General features: G+C 40.7%; 2 protein-coding genes across 5 annotated transcripts; both read right to left on the minus strand.

Annotated features, from left to right (window-relative positions):
• Positions 1-263: 263 nt before the first annotated feature.
• pla1a (phospholipase A1 member A) lies at positions 264-10,694 on the minus strand. 4 transcript variants are annotated; one of them, XM_020632032.3, is made up of 12 exons: positions 10,200-10,694; positions 8,667-8,889; positions 8,361-8,538; positions 7,962-8,070; positions 6,537-6,638; positions 5,379-5,471; positions 4,919-5,101; positions 3,604-3,693; positions 2,482-2,587; positions 2,300-2,317; positions 1,322-1,474; positions 264-787 (listed from the first exon to the last, which is right to left on the minus strand). In XM_020632032.3, exons 1-12 carry the CDS (start codon positions 10,264-10,266, stop codon positions 700-702), a joined length of 1,410 nt encoding a protein of 469 aa, XP_020487688.2. In that variant the 5' UTR covers positions 10,267-10,694; the 3' UTR covers positions 264-699. The 4 variants fall into 4 exon arrangements, with proteins under 4 accessions (XP_020487688.2, XP_020487689.2, XP_020487690.2 ...); XM_020632033.3 differs by having other exon boundaries at positions 4,919-5,083; positions 10,200-10,692; XM_020632034.3 differs by lacking the exon at positions 2,300-2,317 and having other exon boundaries at positions 10,200-10,693.
• A 1,495-nt stretch (positions 10,695-12,189) lies between these two features.
• Positions 12,190-15,814, minus strand: hsd3b1 (hydroxy-delta-5-steroid dehydrogenase, 3 beta- and steroid delta-isomerase 1). Its single transcript, XM_020631998.3, has 3 exons — positions 15,505-15,814; positions 13,881-14,045; positions 12,190-13,642 (listed from the first exon to the last, which is right to left on the minus strand). Exons 1-3 carry the CDS (start codon positions 15,653-15,655, stop codon positions 12,834-12,836), a joined length of 1,125 nt encoding a protein of 374 aa, XP_020487654.1. The 5' UTR covers positions 15,656-15,814; the 3' UTR covers positions 12,190-12,833.
• Between the last annotated feature and the right edge of the window lie 1,815 nt (positions 15,815-17,629).

Consider the following 17,629-nt stretch of genomic DNA (forward strand, 5'->3'; position numbering starts at 1 on the left):
AGTTTGTTTTCTTTGACTTTTTCCTCCTTCTTATATCTCACATGACCCCCAAAACAACCTGATCAAACATTAACAAATTTTCTTTCTTCTTGTCTGTGACATAAAAATATCAAAGTGGTTCCCATCAACGTGTTTCCGGTTTCTTTTGATGAGCGGCATTTTTTTGTTTTGTTCCGTTTTTGCTGAAGTTTTGCTTTGAGAAAGATTTATCCCAGAATCTGACAAACAAATGATATCATATAGTTTCAGCAGACGAAGAAAAGCACAGTGAGCAGGTTTATTGCTTTGCTTTAAACGACAAACTGAATTCAGCAGCGCTACATTGAAAAAACACTTTCACCTGAAACATCCTTAAACTATGTCATAGAAAAAAGTTGTCAAAGAAGAAAAACAAAGGACAAGACTAAAAACAAACTCTAGATGCATGACATACATGACTGTATCTGACTGATGGTATGGTGTTATAGGAAGTCAGTTGGGCAGCATATTAACTTAACAGTGAAGTAAATCTAGACTGCGGTGGGTTTGTTAGTGTAAAAATGTAAGCTTCATCTGAAAAATAAAACGTATTTCTTTGGCTTCACCGGCTGAGATTTGAATCTCTGATCATCTTCACTGACATTGAAAGAGGTGTTGAAAACTGACTGCTTGTTGAGGACTTCACCATAGAGTGTTTCTTTTGTCAGTGTCGTGTCTTTATTAGTAGTCGCACACCTGCACAAAGTCATGAAACCACGGAGCTCCTCGTCTGATGTGGAAGTTGTTCACACACAGCGGCACATCTTGCCTGAAACAAGAACAGTTACAAATTTGTAACTTTAACAAAAGATTAGAAACATTTAATTGATCCCCCATTCTGGGAAAATGTGGTTGTTACAACAGCTCAAAAATACAGGAACAGAATCAGCAAGAAAATGCTTGTACAGTAATTTTAATTACTGTAAAAAAAAAAATTGTAACTAGATAAAAAACTAATAAAATGTCACTGCAAGGAGTGCAAAACATTGGAGTTTTGCTTCGTTTCCCATTCATAAAAATAAATATTGTTGCTGTTACTCAGTCCGCCATGCAGACAAGAACACAAATGACAAACTGTTCTTGATCTGTAGCTTGTGTATTTCATCTTTTTATGAGGCGGCTCAAGAGAAACAGGCCTGGAGGCTGTTTGGTTTCCAAAACCTGTAAATGATTTACAGTTTACAGACACATAATATCTCACAGGAGTCTGTGTGGGAAATTAAACAGAGAGCAGTGTGTGTGTGTGTGTGTGTGTGTGTGTGTGTGTGTGTGTGTGTGTGTTCATCATATTCAGATAATGCACCTGTTGGAGGGGAACTCAGAGACACACACAGACTTGACGTGGATGTCTCCCTGCCTGTAGAAAGCTCCGGTGTTCTTCAGCTCAATGGTTTGGATCTCACACAGAGGCAGCGGGTGAGTCAACACCGTCCTGTACATCGTCGTATCTGTCCGACTGAAAACAAAACATACACACATAGCATGTCAGAAAACACAAGACAGACAGACACACTTATAGCTAAACAACATTCATCACAGAGGACAGTTATTACCTCCTGTGTTGAACAGAGCGCTGCGACAGACTGACTGCTACATCTCACATCATTTTTATCAACAAGCTAGCACATGAGCTAATAAGGTTTGCAATAATAGTTTTTGCAATCTTGCAATAAAGTGAGCAAACAAACAGATGAAAAAAAGTGTTATACGCCCTCCTGAACTGAAGTAAACCTCCGCATGGGCACATTTCCTGCAGCTGTAGGCTGCACCTGGCCGGGCCTTTACAGTGGAGCACCGTACAGTAAATCTTCTCTTGAAATAGAATCTGTTTGCTCAGCTTTTTTTAGGTTAAACAAAGAGAGAGAAATAATAAATATGAGGTAAGGCTGCCAGCCAGTGGGACTATACAGAGGGAGTCAAAAATAATGCTGAAATCCTCAATTTAGCTCCTCTTAAATTTCTAATTGATGGTGATAGTTTTGATTTTGGGATTGGTTTTGGGAGTACAATAACAAAATGTCCTCATATTTGGGGATTAAAGGGACAGGTGTAGCTGGTAAACATTAGGAAAAAGTGATACAGTTATGGCACACATTTTTTAGCTGGGATTAGTGAAGGATCAAAATAGGTTACCATAGGCAGGTTATTAATAAGTATGTAAAACATATGCATCAGACATAATGCTTGCACGCTGTGAGTAAAGAAGTAGGTTTTTTTTTGCAAGTTAGACACACATTAAGATAAATCGACAAAAACATTGATAAGAAAGAAAGAGGAAAACCTGCTGTCTGTCGGTGACCTATACATCACATAAAATAAATCAGGATAAGTAAAAATACTTTACTGTAAAAGTGTTGTTTTTCATTCATTTCTAAACAAAGTTAAATTCACCAATGTGACCAAACCTTTTAAATGTATACACCATAACAAAGATTGTACGTTGACGTTACTTTTGGTACCTACAGTCTGAGTCTCTGTTCTTTCCTGAGGCTCTCCGTCCTCAGTGTCACCTCGACCTCAGCGCTCTTATCCAGAGGAGAAACCTCCAGCCGCAGCAGGATGTGATGAGCTGCGCAGAGGAACAAAATATTAAAAAATAAAGTATAATGAAGTACTTACTTAAAAAAAAAAAAAATCTTCTCAAAGGAAGGTAAGGCAAAATAAAATGTATGTGCAGTCTGAAGTCTGACTTTGCATTAATAAGTGACAAAAACGAAACCATGATAAGCACTCAGAAACACATCTTTCCTACCGTCCTTACTCTAAACTAAAACCAACACCTGGATCACATTAGTAGGCGACAAATTTCGTCAAGCTAGCTAGCAACAATAATTTCCTCTTAGATTATATTTTGCAAGCCAAAACGTTTGTATACAATCAGCTTAGCAAGCTTGCTATAAACTATGACAAGCTATATGGCTTAAATAATATCTTGTGTTGTAACAAACATAGGCCTAGATGTTAAAATGAATTTACAAACTGTCTTAGCTAGCTAGCAATAATTCTAGATTAGTAAACTACGGTTAGCTAATTAAACATAAATTGAATACCTTAGTTTTCCCCTGACAGTAGACAAATTATTTAACTACCCCTGAAGTACTAGAAGAGCGGCTATGTGCAAAAACTAATATTAATTTGCAGCTAGCTGGTAACTATCTTGTAACAAAGCTAGTAACTAAACTGTGCTACATTTAGCGTAGTTCATTCTAGTGCAATAAAAGACATCACTTTAATGTCATTCTTGGCCTGAAAGACTTCACAAAATGTCCTTTCTTGTGCTTTGAAATGGACTTTTGTGTTGTATAGGCTACTGGGCACCAATCATTTGTCATGTTAGCTAGAGGAGCTTGATGTTACTACTTAAGGAGAGCTTAAGATCTGCAGGGCACATGACGTAACATCCTTTGAGGTTTCCCGGTAAACATATTTCAAGTTAATAGAAAATTAGTTCACAGGTTGTTATGGGAAAGGTTGGCGAGACAAACTAACTCAGCCTGTAGCGAGATGCACATTTCTCCACATTGTACACCTAAACTTTAAAATCACACATTTTCTCAAGAACATCTTAGACATCCAGACACTGACCGCAGAAAGGTGTCGAAGAAGACGTGAGGAGGAACAGCCTCTGCTCTTTGGGGATTGGAGATACTGTTATCCCACTGTTTTCTGATAAACCTGAAACACACACACAGACACACAACAACAACAACAACAACACACACACAACACACATGTAGATGATTAGGGTCATCCTTTAGTTCTTCTGCACATGCGTCACAAATCAAAGGGCTCTCATGCACATTAACTGTGGAGCTATATCAGTGTGCGTTGGTGTATCGGGGGTTGAAATGATAAGAAGTTTCCAGAAGCTGTTGTGAGATGGGACCAGGCCTGCAGCAATGGATGCCGAACATATCTGCTGGTGAGACAGAAGCTAAACAGAGAGCAAACACAAGCTGCTTGATTTATATTATTGTATTCTTTCTTCTTAAATTTTAGATTATTGAATGTGTAGTGTTTTAATTTTAAAGGTTTATTTTGGGGCTTTTTATACCTATAGATATAGGTCAGTGGATAGAGGCTGAAATCAGGAGAGAGAGAAAGCACGGAAAGACATGTGGGACCAGAGCCACAGGTAAGACTCGAACCTCCGACTTCAGCTTCCGTACATGGGGCACATGCTCTAACCACTAGGCTACTGGTGCCACGCTGTCTCTTGTTATTTGATGTAATGAAAAAATACAGTCACTCATTACAGATCAATAATTAAAATGAAAACAGGTAACAGATATGGCATAAGGTGAATATTACTTTGGACTCGTCAGCTGAGCTTTCTGAGAGTGTTTTTTTTAAGTTAAATGAAACATTCATAGACACAGCGGAGTCCTTTTACATCACCATGACTACAGGGTGACTCTAAAGGGGCCTATGAGACACAAAATAGCATGCAATTAATAGTTTAACATGTTTAAAGCATTAGTTTCCAACCTTAATTAATCACGATTATTAATGCTGACGGCCATAGTTTTTTTAAATTTATTCTTCTGTAGTCCTACTATATTTTGGTGTAAGTTTTTATAGCTGCAAATAAACGTAGAAAAAGACTCCTAAAGTAAAAGTAACTCAAATTTAATAACTGGTGGAAGAAGTTCATAGTTACTCAGTGAGTAACATTTTCGCAGCATTACGGGCAGAAAACTGTATTTAAATGTAAAGCGTTTTTAAATAGCCTAGTAAGAGATGTATTTGATATGAAAAGACACACATTAACTGTGAACACGTCTACCTCCCAAACTAATTCAGACACACCCTTATCTTTTGTGCAAACATTTTATAAAAGATGCATAACAAAACACATTACTCTTCAGTTCGAGGTGTGTGTCCTCAGGTGTTTCCTTACCTATAGTTGGACATGTGCCCTTGAAGATGTCACAGTCCAAACAGTTTCCCTTTAGGAAGTCCTCATAACTGGAGCAGGGGATCCCAATCAGCGGGCACGAGCCGCTCAGCGCGCTCATGTAGACGTGCAGCGCCCTCATGTGGTCACAGATCACATAGCCGTACACTGGGAAGTAGACAAGAACTGACAACACACAGACACTAAAGGGGCCAAAGGTCTGGAGGCTACACTTTTCAAAAATTAAGATATTTAAAATTATTGATGTGTCATTTTAATCATATCTGTATGACAGTAGCCAGAGCTTTATTTGAGCCAACTTTAAACACACACACACACACACACACACACACACACACACACACACACACACACACACACACACACACACACACACACACACACACACACACACAGACACAATCTGGAAGCTGCAAATTGTATTTGTGGGTGCTGGACTTACTTGAAGCAAACCTGGAGCGGGCACATCCAGTCTGATCTTTTCCCCCGTTCAGAAAGAAGTCCACATGGCCGACAGGGATGGAGATGCCAAAATCTGAAGCAGAAGAAGAATATTAAATACTGTCATCATTTTATCGCTGATGTAGTGCTTTTAAATCCAAAAAACACCTATTAACCCAGGGAGCTTTGAGACTTATATTTATCCATTGTACATGCGATCACTAAACCCTGTTTAAAAAAATACTTTAGGCCATCTTTTAACAACCTTGCTGAAGTATTTGCATGAAATTGATGGGTTAAACATGGATGTTAGCCAAACAGAAGCCACAATTTAAAATGATTGCAGGCTGGATTTTCCCAGGATGAGTCAGCGGCTTTCAAAGTGAGCTGACAAAACAAGCTTGTATATCATTATGATCTTACTTCAGGGAAAAATAAACCCAGCAAACAGTCAGTTACACAACAGTTTTATTTAAAGTGTGCCAACATAAGCTTTAATGATCCAAAGGTTTCATCTGACCAACTCGGAGAGTCTATGCTCCCATGTTCCTTTGTTCATGAACTTTTGAAGTAATTGATAAGGCTTGTATTTGCTGTTCTAATTGCAAAAGAATGAAGAAAAGCTGCAGTTTAAATAGCAAATATCTGCCCAGTCTCTGCTGATCTATCAGTATATAAAGTCAAGTAAATAAAAGGCTTACATGTAAATTTAAGAAGCATGGGCTGTATGTGTGTGTGGGGGGGAAACATACAGAAAAACCTTGTTGAGACGGTTACAGACCCGCCTGAAAGGTCCCTATATTTGTGGATATCGCGCTGATTATTGAGCTGTATGAAGCCAAAGGTTCTCTCCCCCATATGACAGGAAATCCACTGAATGTAAATGAGCGAAGGTTCATCCATTATAACGCTCTTGCTTCAAGTGAAAGTTTGTGTAATTCAGTTTTTTGAAAAGGTGTACATAGTCTTGATATAAAGAAACTTAGCTGACTTGTGCAACCAATCTGCTTCATCGCTCCTCAACCTTGACAAAATGTCTTTATGCCTCAGTGAAGAAAAATGCATCACTCATCATTTGATATTATATCATATTGTATTGTATATTCGATACAATACGATATGATATGCATGATATTTTGTTGAGCTAAAGTTTTCTCACAGTCAGAGTCTGTGTGGATGGCATCGACAAACAGAGCATCAGAGGGGTCCAGACGGTCGAAGGTGTCGGCTCCTTTAAACATGGGACCAGCAGGATCCAGAGCTGGAAGACAAGGGCACGGGAAACTTTGTTAAAATGTACAACAGTTCTTTAGGAATAAACAATGTCAATAGATAAAGGTCTTCATCCATTACCATTATATCTGAGTATTATTCATCTCCTGTGCTGTGATAAGAGAAGTGTTGAGAAGCAGTTCTCAAATATGAGAAGAGTCCATCCTCTCCGTCTTTTGCCTGCTCCACTTTTCAGAAAATGTCTGCTCAAACAGGCTGTTTGGAGATATTCCCTTCATGACATCACAAAGGGCAGTAACCCCTCCCCCAGGTGGGTGACACTCCCACAGCTAGGTGTTAAATAGGGCATGGAGCGAGAAAGCCCGAGTACACTCAAGCCCTTCCAGAGAGGGGGCGTGGTCAGACACAGCTCATTTACATTTAAAGGTACAGACACAGAAACAGCCTGTTCTGAGCAGGGCTGAAATAGAGGGGTTTATAGGCATGATCAAATACAGGATCAGAGTGGAATTAGAACAAGAAACTTCACACATGTTTTGAGGAGATCTGAGACTTATTTAAGCTAGTTGAAGAGGAGGAGAATATGTGACCTTTAAGAGTACTTTTCTTTTATAACGTAATACTAACTTTCTCTTTCTTGTCACTTCCTCCTAATTGAATTTATCTGGGTTACATGTTTTTAATTAAAATAAGTTTAACTGAGATAAATAACGTATAGTCATATTGATTTATTTGACGCAGTAATAAGTGTTTCTTGTTTAAGTTAATCCAATTTTTTTTAAGTTTTCCATTTCTTTCGACAAAGTCCGGTCTGCAGCTGCAGGCTCCTCTGAATTATTTTCAAACTTGCACCAGCCTCCCCTCTCAGACAGAAGCACCCGATATAAACAAGTGAACAGTGCTGCATTGTGTTTCTGGTGACTGAGCGTCTCCACATGGCTCTTATCAAAGTGTTGTTGTCCTTTGAAGAGCTCGGCTTATCTCTCAAGGTCGCTCTGAAGCACACTCAGGCTCCGAGAGACTCCGGATACCTTCACTGTCTGACCTGCTGTTCTGTAGACGAGCATTTTATTTTACAAATATTTAACAATATTTGATAAGCTCTCCTTCTTAGTTTGGAGTGTTTCATTTGTAAAGGTAACTCGTCTTTTATCTAAAATGGAGCACATGTGTTGAAGGGCTGAGATCTGCTCAAGAAACCAAAATATTATAGCAACTAAATATGTTTTTATTCACACAACAAAGGAAAAAAGGAAAAAGTAGGATTAAGGGTCAGTGTCTCAAAATCAACTCGACCTGCTTTTCCAGCCTGCAGGAGAGTCTTTTACATTGCTTGATGCTCCAGATTTACCTGTGATTCTTCCAATCTTCCCTTCAAACAGAGTCCCCACAAATCCAGCGACATGAGCCCCAAGACTGATCCCGATGAAGTGGAAGGACTCCAGTTTGCAGCCATTTGTCTGTGAGGTGAGAGAGATTGAAAAACTTTTAAATTTCACCTGAAACTTGCACAAGGTCCTCGACTGAATCTTTGTTTTGTTTAAAGGGTAAAATAAGAGTGTGGCGAACTCCTGAAAAGCAACAGATTTTAAAGTTATTTGACCAGTTTGTTAAATCTGGTTGCACAGATGTTTTGGGGTAATATAGCTTTTCCTCCATATACAAATAGATTCAAATCCTTTGTACCAAAATCCTCAAAGAGTTCTGAAATAATTAAAGATGTAACATAGATGTCCTCTGAGTGTCTGACCTGCATCTGGTTTATGAGAACAGAGATCTGCACAGCCACCTCCTTGTAGTTTTCCACCACCAGGTTGTAGGCGAATGAGGCGCCGTAGATCCAGTCCACCACCACCACGTTCACATCCTGAGCCCGGAGCAGGGCCACAGCCAGATCCTTCACCCAGGACGGCTTACTGCCCAGAGCCCTGAGGGGGGTTAAAGGGACACAGAACTGAGTCAGGAAGATCGTGATGAAAGAAGTAGTTTAAGGCTGATGGGAGGTTGAAGGAATCAATCATTCTACAGGGATGGAAATGTCCCTCCTCTTCCTCACCTGTACCCGTGGACGATGACCTTTGTGGGACGGGAGATGTTGAAGTAAGACGGCTGCTCTGTTTCTGTAAGAGACTGCTGAGTGAACGTTTGTGCACAGTCCAGGTTTCTCCTGGTCAGCAGCAGGTACTGAACCTGCAGTTTGACACTGCGCTGACGGTACTCCTGCCAGGTGGTGTTGTTCAGGTCAGCACACTCCTCATCTGTCGAATTATTTTCTAAGCCTGAGCAATTAGAGAAACATATTCACTGGGCTGGTGTGGGTGTCAAGACATCAAAGTCCAACTTGTGTTCAGTGACCCAGATGATAGCACGGTAAAGTAGGACGTAAAAGGACAATCTATTAAATCTTCCTCTTATCAGCTGAACATTTACTTGCACTAATCCTTTTATGACAGGCTTAGAGGCCCAATGGGTCACAGGGGGACTAAAAAGGTGTCTCTTTTTAGCATGACTGTCTGGTCATGCTGAAAGTCAATGAAGCAACACAAAAACAACCACTAGGGGATGCTTAAGTATGACAAAGACACACAAGTGCTTCTAGAGTCTGCTGGGACCCTTGGAAAAATTCACTGGGGCCCCTCCAACCAGCATTCATCACTGGTATTTCTGCCAGTCGATGCTTACTCTTGACTTTATCCTTCAAAAACTTTCATGGACAAAATTTGGTTTTCATGCAACGCTTAGCAGAGCTACAACTCTCAGAGCAACTCAGAGCTACAAGTGCTGTCAGATGGGGCCCCCTTAGGGAGGTTTCCAACTGTCATTGCAAAGTTTTTCACAGTTTCAGCCACTGCTGTGGTTTAAAGTTTGTCAGCCCTCAGGTGACCCCTGCCGGCTTGGGGCCCCAAGCAGTTGCCTTCATTGCCTGCTGACAATCAGCGCCTCTGTTTTTGGCGGTATACTGTCGGGTTTTCAATCTGAAAAAGTCCATGAAGCAACACAAAAAGACCACTAAGGGATGCTAAAGTACGACAAAGAGACACAATCACAGGCGAAAACATGATGACAGGAAAAATTACTAAGGATTTCAAAGAAACACAAACATCTTCAGACAAATGCATAAAAACTATGAAGAAACACAAAACAGCCAAAAAAGACACTCAAAAAAACTACAAAGACTAAAAAAAGGAAAATCAATTGTCAGCAAAATGGGACAGTTCACCTTTGAAAAGCACTACAAAAAAAGTAAAACAATCACTGTGACGACAACAATGCCCCCGCAACTCTTTGTTGGACATGACTCAATCTGTGGCGAGGAGCAAATGATCCTAAGATTTGTCCACGCTAACCACTTTGGTGACAGAAACATTTTGATTCAACAATATTTTAATGGACGAAACAACATCAGGTCAGATGTTCTAATTTGTAATTGAGAAATTAACTGTTACAAACACTAATCATATCAATGAGCGGCTTTAATTGTAACAACTGTACACTTTAAACACAAGGTCAATCTCATCCTTTCATACTTGAAAAATGTGCTGTAATAGCATGAAAATGACTAGAAAAAAAAGATGATTAGAGTACTCACCCAGCACCAGTGATGTGATGAAGACGGTGAAAAGACAGAGTAAGATGATATTGTGTTGCTGAGACATTTCTGTAGTAACAGAGAACTGAGAGGAGTTGCCTGGGAGCTTGTATTCGGTGCTTAACAGGGCTCAGCTGCTCTGTTTAGTCCAGGATTGGTGGATGCAGATCAGCTTTTGGCTTGACCAAAAAATCCAGCCTCTGTGTGTGTGTGTGTGTGTGTGTGGTGTTGTGCTGCTGGAACAACAACTCAGCATTCAACTGGCCAACAGCAGGCCAAGAATCCATATAAAAAAGTCCAGGATAATTTTTCCCACGTTTCTTTTCTTGTAAAGTTCCGATGTATCCACAACAAAACTCACCCTGTTCTTTTACTCAGTCTTTACACTCCTCTGTGGGTTTTGTCCCCTGTCTCTCTCTCACTCAGAATGGGTTTGTACCGAGCCGACAAGTGGTTGAAGCTCTTTGCCTGGCGGTGAATCCATGACCTCATTGGTGTTCAATGGCTATTTGTTTAAAATGTTGGACTCTGGCCTGGCTGTGACTGGTTTGTGTGTGCGTGTGGGTGCCTGAATATGTGCATGTGAGTGTGTTTGGAGAGTCACAACAAGTGAGGAGAGGTCATCCTGCTGTATCTGATGGAAATCAATCATGAGCTGATTGATTGTTCCACTAAGAACGCTCTGTTATGTAATCAAAGCTAACATCACTTTGTCCAGTCCAATCAGTTTGTTGTTTTCTTACTTCTCTCTTAGTTTTGCTGTTAGTCATGATCATAGGATCGAAGTGTGATTGTTTCTCTGGTTTTTAGGTAATAATAACTCAAAGAATTTAATTCTATCCAAGGATAAAGGGTCAAGTCTAGGATTTGCAGTTGGCGGTCATGTTGTGGTAATCACTCTGAGATTTAGAGATTAATTATATTTAGGAGCTAAGCGTGGGAAAATAAACACATTTGACTGTTATTAGTCATTTCAAATGAAGGGATGGCTGGATGGATGGATGAGTTGATGGATGGATGGATGGGTGGATGGATGGATGGGTTGATGGGTGGATGGATGGATGAGTTGATGGATGGATGGGTTGATGGGTGGATGGATGGGTGGATGGAAAGATGGATAGATGGATGGATGGGTTGATGGGTGGATGGATGGATGGGTGGATGGATGGATGGATGGGTTGATGGATGGATGGATGGATGGATGGATGGATGGATGGATGGATTGATGGGTGGATGGATGGATGGATGGGTGGATGGATGGATGGATGGATGGATGGATGGATGGGTTGATGGGTGGATGGATGGATGGATGGGTGGATGAGTGGATGAGTGGATGGATGGATAGTTGGATGGATGGATAGTTGGATGGATGGATGGATGGATGGATGGATGGGTGGATGGATGAGTTGATGAATGGATGGATGGATGGATGGATGGATGGATGGATGGATGGGTGGATGAGTGGATGGATGGATAGTTGGATGGATGGATAGTTGGATGGATGGATGGATGGATGGATGGATGGATGGATGGATGGATGGATGGATGGGTGGGTGGGTGGATGGATGGATGGGTGGATGGATGGGTGGATGGATGGGTGGGTGGATGGATGGATGGGTGGGTGGATGGATGGATGGATGGGTGGATAGTTGGATGGATGGATAGTTGGATGGATGGATGGATGGATGGATGGATGGATGGATGGATGGGTGGATGGATGGATGGGTGGGTGGGTGGATGGATGGATGGGTGGGTGGGTGGGTGGATGGATGGATGGGTGGATGGATGGATGGGTGGATAGTTGGGTAAATGTAATAAATAAATGTATTAGCTGAGTAGGAATAAGGATGGACAATGAGTAAGAGCTTTTTCCCACAAACACTTTAATGGTACTAACCTTGAAAACAGATTATTTACAATGTAACCCTACATGTGAAGTAATCTGTGACTTTGGCAACCCCTGCGGGTGATATCAGAGAAAGAAAAAACATTTTCAGAACTCCATTTCAGAAGTGGAAACAAAAAAAAATATCTTTAAGAAATCATGAACAGTAATTTGCACTTTTTAAAAACATAATTGCTTCATGTTTAGTGTGTTAGATATGTTAAACTATAGATGACTGAATGACAAAGTACAGGTAAAAGATAGTTCAAAGTATTGATAAGTACACTTCTGCATTGATTTGTGCAGCTTTTGTCACAATTCTTTTGGAGCCACAAGGGACAATGTTTGGATTAGAAAGACAACACACACTGCTATACACAACCTCTAAAGTATACTGGTTATGCACATATTCAAAGAAAAAAAGATGAGTGTGCACACATCTAAGCAAATCGATACAGGTGCAGGGCAAAAAAAGGAATAAACTGCCGAAAAAAAGAAAAGGTCCGCACACCATTCAGTTCAGCAGTAAGCAGTTTCAAAAACATCTTCCTGCTAGTATGGAGACCCTGACAAAGATCTTTGCACTACATTCTGGACCAGGCCGAATCAGCCCCGAGTCGTTTTAGGGTCTCATCCAAGTTGAAAATGGTAGCTTGGAAAGGTAAAGAGACAAACACCAAAAATATATAAACATACTTCTTGTCAATTAAAATGAATTTTTACTGCAGTTGTTAATGACTTTTCATTCGTTATTTAGCTGAGATTTTTTCCCTCTCTTGTGGCAGCTGTGAAGCAAGCCATTCAATGGTGCGTTTGCGAGCGTCCTGCCAGGTGAACCTGGGGGCGTACCCCAGGTCTCTCTGAGCCCTCTGATAGGAGAAGCTGAACGTCGTGTTCAACATGGTGAGGAGCTGCCGGCTCAGCGGCGGGGCGACACGCACGAAAGGCTGAAGTATCATGCACACGACCTCCATTAGGAAGCAGAACAGGTAGAAGAGGCGGAGCGGCACCATCAGTTTCTCCTGAATGCTGAAGCCCAGAGGTGACATCACGATGTGGTTGAAGTCGGAATAGGAAATGTGAGGCGTGTCGTCTGAAATGAAGTAAAACTTTCCTCCGACTACATCTCGTTTTTGTGGATCTTTGAGGCTGCGGGCTGCCTGGAGGTGAGCCGCAGCCACGTTGCCCACATAGACAGGATTCACTAAAGCCTCCGGCAGAGACATACGATACAGAACGTTGTTGTTTCGTATCCCGTCGCCCATGTGGCCCAGCAGGAAGCGGCAGCCCTCCCCATAGATGTACATGGGTCGGAGGGCGCAGGTAGCAAGTCGGCCTCCGTTTGGGAGCAGCTCGTCGTGGACCTGCAGGGTTCTCTCCTCAGCCTCCTTTTTGGTCTTGCTGTAAGCGAACTTCAGATTGCATTCATAAACTGTGTCCTCGGTGCCGTTGATGATTGGTTCACCCTTTGAGTTTGGCCCCATCACCTCGATGGTGCTGGTGTAGATGACCGACGACACGTTCTCTTGAATGCATGCCTCCAGGAGCAGCTGAGTTCCTGCAAAGCAACGATGCTCATAAGCTCATATGAGCTAAAAGGGAACAGATCTCTTTATACAGTCTCATCTCTGAGGAGGGAAAGCCTTTCCTCTCTTTTTACAAAGCATGATAAAATAACATTTACATTTTTGATAATTAGGTGTTTAAAATGAGTTCAATACATCTCAGTCTTTAAGAGAAATGGATAGCATGAAGATGAGTGCAGATGGTTCACTGAGACATAGCGACGGTCATACCTCTGACGTTGACCCCGTATATCTCGCTGTATTCCACCGAGTTAGTCACATCGATGATGGACGCGATGTGGAAAACAATCGAAGCGCCTCTGCAGCTTTTTCTCAGGAAATCACCGTCTCTGATGTCCCCCTCGAAAGCACTCAGCTTTGTGTCGCCTCGACAGTCTGACAGACAACATATCAGGAGTAAATCTCACAGAATAACCGTTTAAAGACTTATTATTTAACAAGAAAAAAATAACAACGTGGGGAGTATTTGATGGAGATTCATTGTTTCTTTGACATGAAAACAAAATTAGTCTCAGACTTCATCTAAAAGCTTAAATTGCATAAAAGTTGTTAAACTATAAAATACACCCATTGTTTCAGAATTTATATCAATCAGTTGTTTTTACTTAAGTTTAGGTAAAATCGCAAACACAAATAATTACCTTTACATCTTACTTACACAGCTTTTCTGGTATTCCCTCCTGATTAAGAAAGTGAGATTTAATGTCTCAACGAGGCTTTCCTAACGTGATTAAGTTTAATAAAACTACAACCAATCAAATTACTTTTAATCACAACATGTTCTCAGAAAACTGGTGTTATGGTTTTCACTAGCCTCATTATATTATGAAATACTATCTTATCAAGATTTTTATGGAAGCCTGAAGCAGCCATGTGACCACACATTTTGTTCAATGAGTACTTTCTGATTTTTGAATGTGAAATTAGTCTATTCATTTAATATTAAATCACAATTATAACAATTCGGGGGGAAACTGGAATAGTGAGCTATCGTTAAATGGTATAAAATGTTTTTTTTTTCATTTGGAGTGCTGGTGGCGCAGTGGTAAGTGCGCACGCCCCATGTATGGAGTCTAATAGTCCTCCAAGCGGGTGGCACAGGTTCAAATCCAGCCTGTGGTGTCTTTCCTGCATGTCATTCCCCACTCTCTCTCCCTGATTTCCAACTCTATCAACTGTTCTGTCTCTCCATTAAAGGCACAAAAAGCCCAAAAATGAATCTAAAAAAAAATGTTTTTTCATTTAGGGGGAAAGCGACACTGGAAGCAGCTCAAAGTTATTCAGCTCAAAGAGGTAAGGCGTAGACGTAAAAGGCTTGTGGAGTTTCCCTCATTTCATGATTAACAGACTTCAGTTTGCACTTAACCTGCTTTAGGAAATAAGGCCTATCACAGTGAACGGCCTACAGTATTGTTTTGTTTTCTAGACTGCCAGAAAGTTATCCTGTTCAACCAGCTTTCTAATTTTGCGGTAATGAGATAATTTAAACCCTTAGCAGGAGAAAAAGTTTTGTTTTCCCGGGATTACAAGAATAAAAGTTAAAATCTCGAGAAAACAACTCAAAATAATGGAAATAAACAGCATTGTTATCTGGAGGTTATAACACAGAAGTTAAGACCTCAGAGAATGAACCAGATAGTACTCGTTATCACAGGAAAATTGATTAAATAAAATATGGATGCATGACCGCTTAGGGCTTCCATAGTTGTATAATATTCTGTTTTTTGAGGTGAAATTTATGCATAAAGCATAATATTAGAAATATTTCTCCTTGAAATTTAAAGTGTTGTGCAGAGAGGAAAAACAGAAACATGATCTTGTAGGTAGATTTTACCTTCCAGAGTCTGTAACAGTTGTGGCTTTACTTCTTTATCCAGCAGACGAATCTCTGACATCTTCTCCTCTTCCAGCAGAAGCCTCACCAGCCGCTTCCCCAGAAATCCACAGGCTCCGGTCACAACACAAACATCCCCGCTCAGAGACATCGCAGGTTAATTCTCTTGCTTGTACCACGGACAAAAGTGAAAGTGAGTGAACTGAAGCAGCTTGTGTCCTCTCAGCCTCAAGACTTTACGTAACGTGACAAACTTGACAGACCAGAAATAAAGAGTTATTTACTCTGAGGCAGAAGGAAAAAAGGGGATGGTGCTGTGCTTTTGAAGTAGACAAAATAAGGGGCTGGAAGGTTTTATGAGCCAAGGACAGATGCTGTTGCGGTTATATAATCAAGGACACAAGGCAGTGGACAGACTCAGCACAGAGAAAAAGAGGAAGAGAAGTAAAGTGGAGAGTTGAAAGAAAACTAAAACTCTTTACAAAAAACATTAAAGTTAATTGTGCACTATTGAAAGACATGCTTCTCACACACATCGGCCTTAAATACACACAAGCCAGAGAGATGCCAGAGTGGGGCTGCACAAAGGGGCTGCTGGGGGTTTGATGCCTTGTCCAAGGGCACCTCAGCAGTACTCAGGAAGTGACCTGGCACCTCCCCAGCTACCAGACCAACTTCCATCCTTTGGTCCATTCTGGGACTTGAACTGGTGACCCAAACCAAGTTCTTACAGACTAAACTACTACTTCTTTTCTCCTATAACATCTCAGCCTGCTGATTAACTTTGACGTTGTTCGTCCTCACAGTGTCCCGCAGAAGTGGAAGACAAATGGAGATATTTGCTTTGAGGTGCATTGATGTAATTTCCTGTTTCCCCCTTTTTTTTTACCGTTTTGTTTAGAAATAAGGGAACACTTTTTAATAGGAGAGGGAAGAGGAAAGATGAGACGATCAGATCTTTACTACAGAACAGTCATTAAATAAATTGGTAAGTATCCAATACCAAGGAAAGTACAAGGCCACATTAAGCTCGTAAAAAAACAAGATTCAGGGTTTCAAAGTGATGTCCAAAATGTTTTCCCTCAAGCTGTGATGAATTGCAATTGGCCTCGGTTGGCTCAGTAAATGGTACACTGACCCTTAAAAGCTCTGAAGGACAAACAGCTTGAAGCATTTTTTTTTTTTTTAGCACTGACCTTCTATTCATGGCCCTCTCTGTTACCAGTGTCATAATATTCACAAATGTCCAGAGTTGATGAGTACGAAGGAGTATTAGGGCCACAATAAGGGGGAGAAAAAAATCAGCAACTTTAAGCTTAAAGTCATACATTTAACAAGAATAAAGAGGTAAATCAACGAGAAAACAGTCGCACATTTACAAGTTTAAAGTCGCACATTTACTAGTTAAAATCATAAATTAACAAGTTTAGAGTCATACATTTTATGAGATTAAAGTAATACATTAACGAGAATAAAGTAATAAATGTATGTTTGTACATTATAGTACTTATACTCCGTCGTAAATGTGAGCTGAGTTTATCCAACACTAAAGTTTCTTCTCTTTTGTTCTTTTCAGACGATTCGCTTTAATTTAATAACAGAGCACAATGACATGACATTACATCCTACAGTGAAAGGTACTGCTGTGAATAGCTGGTTGTGGATCTGTCTGCTGCTGACTATTTGTAGTCCTTGGCGTTGCCGTTGATATCACAGCTATGCGAGTTCTTATCTGAAGGTGAAAGGTGAAGTGACAAGGATAGTTGCATCGTTGTTCACTCTCAAAAGATGTAATGTGTTGTGTGTGTATTAATACGCAGTGTATGAGTAATGAGGCAATGTAGAGTCACCAATGAACCTAACGAGCATGTCTGGACTGTGGGAGGAATCCGGAGTACCTGGAGAGAACCCACACATGCACGGAGAGAACATACAAACTCGACAAAGAAAAGGCTCCTGTCTGACGGGGATTCTTAAAGGGGACATATTAAGGAAAATCCACTCTTACAGTGTTTTTTAACATATATTTGGATAACCTTAGTGTCTACCGACCCACAAAATGTGAAATAAACCCATCCAGTCTTTTGTTTGTGGTCTGCATAAAACTTACAAGACAGAGAAAAAT

Source organism: Labrus bergylta, chromosome 13 (genome assembly GCF_963930695.1).
Source record: "Labrus bergylta chromosome 13, fLabBer1.1, whole genome shotgun sequence".
Lineage (NCBI taxonomy): Eukaryota > Metazoa > Chordata > Actinopteri > Labriformes > Labridae > Labrus > Labrus bergylta.